At 39.7% G+C, this 9,603-nt stretch overlaps 1 protein-coding gene across 1 annotated transcript in view; it reads right to left on the reverse strand.

Annotated features, from left to right (window-relative positions):
* Positions 1–4,600: 4,600 nt before the first annotated feature.
* spag6 (sperm associated antigen 6) overlaps positions 4,601–9,603 on the reverse strand; it is a 6,636-nt gene continuing 1,633 nt past the window's right edge. Inside the window, exons 4-11 of the mRNA XM_085417770.1 lie at positions 8,445–8,628; positions 8,068–8,273; positions 6,667–6,840; positions 6,427–6,579; positions 6,109–6,300; positions 5,567–5,683; positions 5,325–5,470; positions 4,601–5,114 (exon numbers count right to left, since the gene is read on the reverse strand). Of these exons, the coding sequence (XP_085273896.1) occupies positions 5,051–5,114; positions 5,325–5,470; positions 5,567–5,683; positions 6,109–6,300; positions 6,427–6,579; positions 6,667–6,840; positions 8,068–8,273; positions 8,445–8,628 (1,236 nt within the window). The 3' untranslated portion in view covers positions 4,601–5,050. The remainder of the gene's footprint in view (positions 5,115–5,324; positions 5,471–5,566; positions 5,684–6,108; positions 6,301–6,426; positions 6,580–6,666; positions 6,841–8,067; positions 8,274–8,444; positions 8,629–9,603) is intronic.

The following is a 9,603-nucleotide window of genomic DNA, read 5'->3' on the forward strand; positions in this document are numbered from 1 at the left end:
GATTGGTTGGGAAACAATTCAATGCAATATTAGGTAAAGTGGGCGAGTTCTGTTAATCCAGCCTTTCTGACCCTATAAGAAGAGCCCACAGGTGCTGCATTGGTGGGATTTTTGATACCAGGCGGTAGTTGTGGTAGTGTGATTGTGTTCAGGGCAAACACAAGACAGTTTACCTCCAGCATCGTACCAGCACACACCCAGTGGCGGCAGATGGAGTGTGTGTGTCAGTGTTCAAAGGTCGTAAAGGGGGAGATGAAAGGGGAGGAGGGAATAGTAGATGTAAAGATACGTGTTGTTAAGTCATTAACACCAACAGCATCGTTCTCTAACCTCAGCTGTGAGTCTGTTATTCATCGTTGTCATTATGTCATTATTGTTGACTTTTTTGTTTGTTTGTTTTTTAAGGTGGATTTCGTGTATTTGAATTTGGTGGATTTATGAATTGACGTGCTAATATTTGTTTCGTTTCTGAGTTTGTGTTTTTTTTTCTTTGTATATTTTGCACAAGAGGAAAGGAACCAAATGTTACGAATACCCAATTAGCTGAAACGATCTTAACAAGGGAAATGCAATATTTACATGTATGTAAGTGAGAAAAGCTGTTTTTGCGCGTGACGTCGTCTATCACTTCTGGATAACCAACTAAAACAAGTAAACTCGTCCTTCTTGGCTGTTATAACCCATGCAAAAACGCTTCCATCACAACATGTTTGTTTAGATATCATAGATTATATTCACAGTTATTTTTTTACATTGGATTTTAGTCCTGAAAAATGGTTGCATTTAAAAGGAAAATTTAAAAAAAAAGAGAGAGAGAGCGAGAGTCACCCTTCAGATTGAATGATAGTGCTGTGGTAAATGAAGAATGATACTGCTTGAATTTAATACAATTTATAGATGTTAGGGGGGAAAACAGTTAACTCAAATATGCATGTCACGGGACTTCGTTTCCTTTCCCCTTCCTTGTCTGTGTTGTTGGCTGTTCTATTCTCTTTGTGTGTGCTCCCCCTCCCTCCACTTTTACCACATTCGTGAGATGTCCAGCATAAAAAAAGCCCCTGCCATGCTTTAAATAACTGTTGTTTTTTTCATTGTATACACTGTGCAAGATGTGTGCCTTTATTCCAAATTATTTAATTTTATATTTTGTAATTTTTTTTAAACAACAGTAAAATGTTATTTTAATATTAGGGTGTTTACTTTGACGTTTTGTTTTCGACTTTTATTTCCGACCTTTCACAACATCTGCATTTAGATTTGTAACCTTTCAATAATTCAGTTAAATAAAACCAATAATTGTTTTTTTAACCTACGTTTAAAAAGGAAAAAAAAGTAAGGAGGAAAAAAAAGCAAGCACCTGTGTAATGTTTGAACACAGTGGGTTGGTTTTGGTTGTGTAAATTTACATTCCCAGGCATCCTTTTCCTTCTCCTCAAACTGGAGATGCTGTTTGTGTCTGTTGTTGGTTCATGCTGGTCCTGCCTTTATAATTTAAAAAATAAAATTAAAATAGGAGGTAATATAGTGTGCGTGTGTGGAAGTGCATTGTGGAGTGTGTTTTTTTGTGACTTTTTTTTGTATATTTACCCACCAGTCACATGTGCATTTCCAGATGTGATTTTTTTTTTTGAAGTGTTTTTCCCAGATTCCACTTCAGTGTATTCATTAGTGAAACCAGCTTCTGTTCTTTCCGTGTAACTCAGATCACCTGCTTGTTGTCAAGGAGGTTATCAGCTGATAGTTCATCCTGTGTCAGTGATTAGTGAATATTCTTTTTGTGTTGTTTCACTGTAAATGGGCTGTTTTGTTTCTGTTGTCGCGTAGCTCCTACTGTACATAGGACGTGTCGAAAAAGAACATGTGGAAACGAGGGAGCTGATTGGGCCCCAGAGATCTCCTTGTGTAAGCTTTGGAAAGGAAACGGTGAACTTCACCAGATGCAAAAATTAAAAACAGTAACACCCATGCCCTGCAACTGTACCGTGAAATGAATAGTCCCTGCTTTTTGTGACTTCTTTTGTGAATGAATGAACTTCTCCCAGTATCCGCCACCCACCCGTCGACCTGCTGCTACCGTTAACTTGCCAAAAGCATCTTCCAGCAAGCAGAACTACCCCACATGAGCTTGAAGAACATTGTGTGTTGTATAATGTGTTTGTCTGTTTGTTTCAACTTTTTTTTTGTTGTTGTTCTTGTTTTCCTTTTGTGGTAGATGGAGTGAGGTGTGCAGCACTCATATGTGAACATGTCCAAAGTTATGGGATACAACCCAGCGTTCATGAGGGTTTATCAAGTTTTAAGGGAATTAAAAATGCAAAACCAGGAAAAAAAGAGGTGGGATACCAGTTTTTGTTTTTTGAGCTTTGTGGACAAACGCAAACTTTTAAAAGTCCTCGGAAACAGTCACGTCCATTCATTTAGTATGCAGATGTCAAGTCAAACAGCAGCCCACCCCTGCAGGGTGTGTTTTGGTTTCACGACGGCAGCGAATCCTTTCAGACATGAGAATTGGTTCAAGCGTTGCTGTGTGTGTATGTGTGAGAGTGCGTGTTTGTTTTATTGCTGTCTGACATTGGTCAGCGAGAGTCCTCTTTCAGTGGCAGAGAGGTCAAAACTGATGTATGTTTATTGTTATTCACATTTAATGATGACAATGGTGATGATGATAATAATAATAATAATAATAATAATAATAATACACTCCATTCCATAAGCGCACTCAAACATATTAAAGCACTGGTCCTGCTTAACTCAAAGTCTGCTGTGAATTGTTTATTTTCTGTGTCTCTCTTTTTAAACTCTTCAGGATTGTCTGGATAAGATGGCACAAGATATGCCACAAAATGTAATACTCACTGTGCAGAGGACAAAAAAACCCATTCAAGCTACTGTATGAGAAATGTTCCCAATAATTAATATTAGTTAACAACACTTAAAATATCTGTTTGTTTCATTTTTGTATTCATTTTTTCAATATGATTAATTTAGTTATTTCTAAAATGGAAATTCCATTTAGAATAAATAAAGTGGCATAACATTTTTTAATAGCTTTTATTTATTTATTTTATAACTTGAAGTAGAATTTAAGGGATCTCACCAAATTCTGCACACACACGCAAAAACAACAACGCAAACATCTGAAAGTTGCGCAGCTGTTTCAACATGTCTGCTTTTTCCACTTAACTGCTTAAATATTTGGCACTGCTAATTCAACAGGGAGCTGAGCCTTATTAAAAGTATTAGGCTGTGACATTTTAACAGTGACTAAATATATTAAAATCGTGACATTTGGCTAATTATTGCGCTGATTTTGCAATAAAAGTTTTGTTTCCTCGTAAACCAGAGCGCACTTCAAAGTTAGTTTTCCACTGAAATATAAAAAAAAAAAAAAACAAAAGGAAAAAAAAGTGTTAAAGATGAATGCGCGTACACAGTCTACAGGTGTGTTTCAGTTTTGAGCAGAGGCTCGCGGCCGTGTGAACAAACGCTTCTCCCGTACCGGGTCGTTTTCATCAGCTTATTATTTTTATACTTAATTAAAAAAAAAAAAGAAAAGAAAAGCTCGTCACCATCAGCTCGATCGTAAGCTCGGTATACTATCATTAAGTTTGGAAACCCTGGTGAACATGTCGCCTCTCTTTAAAACAGCCTATATTAATACGGAGATGGATGGATATATATATATATATATATATATATATATATATATATATATATATATATATATCTCAATCACACACACTAATGAACCATCAGCGTCATGTACTCGTATTACAAGTCTTTGGATCAGTATAACTATATCCAACTTTTTAGTTGTTGTTTTTTATTATTATTATTATTATTGTACGTGTTAGTTTCGTACAGTAGTTTAAGGGGAACGAACGCACAAAATTAAAACACTTTGCCTCTGGTCGTCCTGTGGCTTTGGATGAAGGTTTCACACTTTTCATTACGAGAGTCCAATGAGGAAGAAACACGGCAGCTTATGTTTTCAAACATTTCTCCAATTCGTGCTTCATGCTTCTTTAACCTGTAACCTCTACAGCATGTTTATTATTCACACGGAGCTGCAAGTGGTTCAAAACCCAAATAAATAAATACAAATTTAAAAACAAGAAATATAAAACGATCAGTGCACTAAGAGAACAGCGTTTGGTCTACAATCATTCTGTACAATTCACGTGACGCTACAGGCGATCAAATGCGTCCTGTCGCGAGCGCACGTCTTTATTTTTATAATAAGAGAGTGTGTCGGCAGCTGCTGCCGTGATGCGTCCAGACCCGTGCAGCGGTAAGAGGCCGGGGCACCGTCCCTTCAGTGCGGGAAACCCAGCACACAATAAACAAAGAGCGACTCGCCATGTGCGCCGCAGCTGCTGCACGCACACGCGCGCAGCTGAAGTGCAGCGATATTCACAACCGCCAGGGGGCAGACTGAGCCCTGCAGAGCTCAGCAGCGGATGAGCACACGCCAGGTGAATTCATTGTCATGTTTTTTTCTTTTCTTTTAATGCATTTATTTATTTTGTTGCTTTTCTGCATTATGTGACGTAATAACAAGCACCGATGGACACGAGCTTTTATATAAGAGCCATCTGTTTCCCGCCATGAGCCAAGTAAAGAAATAACGCTGTAACATGTCTCTATCCAAGAGTATGACTTTGATGTCTCTGTCTCAGGAGCTGAGGAGCTTAGACGGGGGCTGAGTCAGATCCACGTGTCAGCGAGCACACAGCCTAATTAAATCTCTACTACTTGCTGCTGTGTCACTGAACCTGACCTTTGACCTCTCTGTGCAGAACAGAAACACTTCCAACTGCATGAAATGTCACGCTGGCTGCGGATGCACCGTTAGACTGCAGAAGCAGGTGTAGCATCTAAAGAGAACATTCTAGCCTGGATGCTGTCTTTTTATTGGATATTCGGCCTTTTAATTTAACAGTTGGCATGAAAACTTTTGGGGAAAAACAAAAGGAAAAGAAAAACATTTGCAAAGGCACAGTATATCTTCACATGAATATGGACACCGGATGTGTGCTGTGAGCCAAGGTCAGGCCGGCTGGTAGTCATCTAATCGCTCAAGCAAGGCCTCCGAGTAGCCGGGAGAGTAGTACCTGAAACACAGATGACACATACTGTAAATGCCACTGAAGAATCTCCATAATATAACCTCCATTTTTGTTCATTTTCAAGCTTTTCATTTAGTCACATTTTTTCTAAAAACATGATATATGGTCAGATGATCTGCTGTGGATAACAAGGTTCGGAAATCAAAAAGTATACTCCAGCATGCACGAGCGTGTCTGCTGGGAGGAACACAGTACCTCACTATCTCCTCAGGGAAACAGCCGTTGATGGCATTGATGTATTCCTGGAGGGGAGACCCGGGCTCAGCCTCGATCTCTTGGACTTTCTTCAGTCCACCACTGGTCACAAAGAGGCGCCGTGCTTTGCTGTCGTGAGGCAGCACCTTTGAGAAAAGGACTGGCATGAAAAACAGTCTTGAACTAAATGACACCAAATAAAAAAAGACTTGATCAGATTATGGTCCTGCTTGTAGAGTTACCTTGCTGAACTGACAGACCACATGTTTAAGGATGTTGCTTGGAGCTTCATAGAGGAGGGGCTCCAGACTTGGCAGGTAAGTACACTTCTGCAGAACACTCTTCAGAGCTTTTTTACTCTAAAAGTGCACAAGAAAAGAAAGTCCTTCACATTTGATCCCACTCAGAGACATTATAGGAGAGAGACACTAGACTCAACGAGTCCTTAAAAACAGCAAAGACTGGGACAGAAGTGTAACTTCCAAGTGGAACAGCTTGGTGCTGATGTCCAAAACCAATCAAATAAATAGTTATTTTTAATAACTTCCCAGCTAACCTTTGATTTTAGATACTTTGCATGGCTGAAAAAAGGCTCCTCAATTCTAATCCTAGTGCAGCTGAGAGTGTACCGAAGGTGTACTTCTGTCGCTGATAACAGGGCCTTTGACTGTAATTAGTTTGTTTAAAAGTCATGTAAACATAAAAAATCATAAGCAAACACTTTTGTGACTTTGTGCTGTGAGAAAAAAGGCTGATTCTCTGGATGCTCAGAGGAAACCCTTACTTTGGTCTGCAGGTCCTCAGAGCTGCTGGCGTTCATGTAAAGCTCCAGTATTTTGGGCAGCAGGTTAGCTATGGTCACTGCCTTGGCGTGCTCAGGGGTGTGATGCCCTATCTGGCCCACTGACCAGACTGTGGCCGCCTTGATGTGATCTTCAGACTCCTCCGACAGACATAGGGCCAGCTGGGGCACCCCCTGCAGGACAGGAGGGCACACAGCACAACAGGGCCGCCTCAGTTAACATGACCTACATAGCAAGCATGAAGAAACATCACTGGCTTCAGTGGCTGGATTAGCTGTCACATAAAGAGTTATTACCACCTTAGAGACAATGACAGCCATGGCAAGGCTTTCACTGTGAGCTGCCACATATCCCAGCATCATAATGCCAGGCAAACGCACGTTTCCATGGCAATTGCCCAGGTAGTCAATCACTGCTTCCAAGCCCCCACAGTTCACAATCACCTGGGCCAGCTGGGAAAACAAAACACGCATGCAGGCACTTGACTGTGCGTCTCTTTTGTGTGCGTTTGTGCCTGCAAATGTGAGTGCGCACCGTACCTCTGGAGTGTGTTTCACCACCTCCCTCATTAGGGTGACGACATTTTTCTTGACGTACTCATCTGGATCTCTGAGACAGGACATGGCTGCGGGGAAGATCTCAGCTTCTATCACCATCTCTGCCAGGCTCACGGAGTGCTTGCTGATCTGAGTGAGGGCAGCGAACACCTGCCTCTAGATGGAGACAAAAAAGATGCCTGAATATTTTCAGAGATCATTTACAGTGTTGAAATGGAGATTGAGTCAATACTGCATGTTCTCCATTTAAATTTACAGCATCTTTTTCTTCTGGTAATTTTGTTTTATTAACAAGAAATTAGAACATAATGTGTAACTCCGTCTGAAAGTGAAAACCTATCCAAATTCTAAGCATGTTAATTTTTTTTAACAGTGATTGGTTTCAGAAAGTGTCCTTATAAAAAAATGATTTTCATATTTTACACAAGACTTTTTTTCAATATTTAAGCCTCGCAGATTTTAAAACGCTGATCATTTATAAGCTTTAACTGAATTTTGTACAATCAGAATTTGTGCTCAACAGGTCTGCACTGAATAAAGTTTCCTGTTAAGTATTCATGGTGAAAGATATTTTCATGCCAACATTTCAAAATAAAATTCTGCAGGAATATTTTAGTAAGTCAGAAATAATAAATTATCTCAGGACAGGATAAGACTTTTTGAAATGTGAATCAATGGAGTTGCTAAGTAGCACAAAAAAAAGAACAACTCCTTGCGTGTTTTTGTACAAATAAAAAAATTCTTATAGTACACACTAACATACATACTTTTTTTCAATAATACTACCCACACCCCTAATAATAATTGTTTATCATTTACACCAAAATATTCCAAAAATATAACATAAAAAAGATTAACGTAAAGTAGAATATGGAAATCCTTACTTTTATACTCCAAAAGTATTCAGTGATCCAAAATATTTAGAATATAATTTGTTCTCTTTAAAACTGCCACTTGTTAGGTCCTCATTCTACTCTTCCTACATTTTAAAGATAATTAGGGACGGATAAGTATTTTAATTAAGTACTGAAAAGTACACCTTAAATTTAGATAAATTGTGTAGTAAGTGTTGGAAAATCACAGTACACATTGCTAATGTACCCATGTCTAGATGACATATTTTAGCATAAAAATCATTAATATTCTGAGGCTTTTACACTTTATGTTTTGACTACTTTTTTATTTATTGTGTTTCTTTTAAACATTTAACAAAAAAAACCCAAATAAGTTCTTTAAAAAGATTATAAATTACTGTGTAAAAATAATAAATTAATGTATTTAAATAAGGCTGGCGTTTCTTTGATTCGCATTTTGACACATGTTAACCTGAGCTAAAGCATTGGCTATTCTGACGAGACATCGAAACAGTCATTAGGGCCTCACCTTGAGCTTGGTGTCTGGGCTGAGGATCATCTGTGCCAGGTGTGCGATGGCTCCAGTGTCCACCACAGTCTGTGCCAGCTCTGGCGTGTGTTTGGAGATGTCACTGAGAGTGGAGGCTGCGATGCGTTTGAGGGCCATCTCTGGCTCCAGAAGACTCAAGACCAGCAGGGGAACGGCACCCGCGTCCACCACTGACTGAGACAAGGCTGCATGGGAGAGGAGGAAAAGGCGGTGAACACATACACACGCAAAAAACTGTGAAACAAAGAATGATGTTAGAAAAATGTAGTAAATCATAAAGTGTTGCATGCTCGAACTATGAAATCACTCCATGAAGTCATTCTCTATCAGCTTCTTGATGAGTGTACCCTCCTAACCCGCATTGTGTCGTGCAATGTTGCCCAAAGCCCAGGCAGCAGCCTCCTTCACCCCGGGGTCAAACTCCTCCAGGCACAGAACCAGAGCGTCCACCCCCCTGCAGGCCACCACAGCCTGCGACAGCTCTGGGGAGTGTTTGGCTACTGCACGCAGAACAAATGCTGCTGCCTTCTTATAGAACCTCTGCACACAAACATACACAGACACCTGCATCAGTTTTTAAAATGAACTGCACCCTTCAATTAAACTGTCATCTTACGTAAATCATATTAAATATTTTACATTTTTGCTGTTTGGGTTTCTCTAAAAATGTCCAGAAATATGGCTTCTGTGCTCTGAAGCTTTCCTACAAAGTATGTAAATAAAATAATATATACAGCCACACAGTGCAGTGAGGGGATGTGTTAATTCTGTTGGGCTTCCTGATTAGTATTTTGCTGTCGGGTGGGGTTTCGGTCCACTTGCTCCCCTACAGGAAAAGAAATCACTGCAAATCAATACAAAAAATTTCTAAAATGATCTCTTTTTATGATGATGAAACATTGCAATTCCCTTCCCATGATTCCCGTGCTGTGGCTTACAAAATCACTAGATCCTGGGAGATTTTGGAAAAGGCGTGTTTTTCTTTCTGCTCCGTGAGCTACCACAGAAATCTCACTCTGATATTTATTTTTGAGCTTTTAAGGAGGCCCCAGGTTGGTCTCTGTAAACAGATGGTATGTTGGGGGTTGTCACCCCACTTTTAAAATCTGCAAAGCACTGTGATCTTATTTTCTACTTGTTTTAGAGGAGGGCTTTTTGTGTGTTTGGTTTTACTTTTGTCTTATTTGACAAATACAATAACAACAAATTTTAATATTAAGAAAACAAGAAAAAAAACTGCATTTTGAGCCTCTGAGTGGGCTGACAGCAAAAAGAAAGAGGAAACAAAGGTCTGCTTGCTCTTAGGTTTTGAAGTAGCCCCCAGGCGGGCAAGTTACCCCAACACACATTCTCACATTCAAATGGCTGACCCTGAGGTCCTAAAGGGTGACAGCCACTGACTGCCTCTTTCCTCTCTCTCTCTCTCTCTCTCTTTCACTCACACACACACACACACACACACACACACACACACACACACACACACACACACACACACACACACACACAAACAGA

Source organism: Rhamphochromis longiceps, linkage group LG9 (assembly GCF_057381845.1).
Source record: "Rhamphochromis longiceps isolate RC_006_pf linkage group LG9, R_longiceps_female_GT1.1, whole genome shotgun sequence".
NCBI classification, from domain to species: domain Eukaryota; kingdom Metazoa; phylum Chordata; class Actinopteri; order Cichliformes; family Cichlidae; genus Rhamphochromis; species Rhamphochromis longiceps.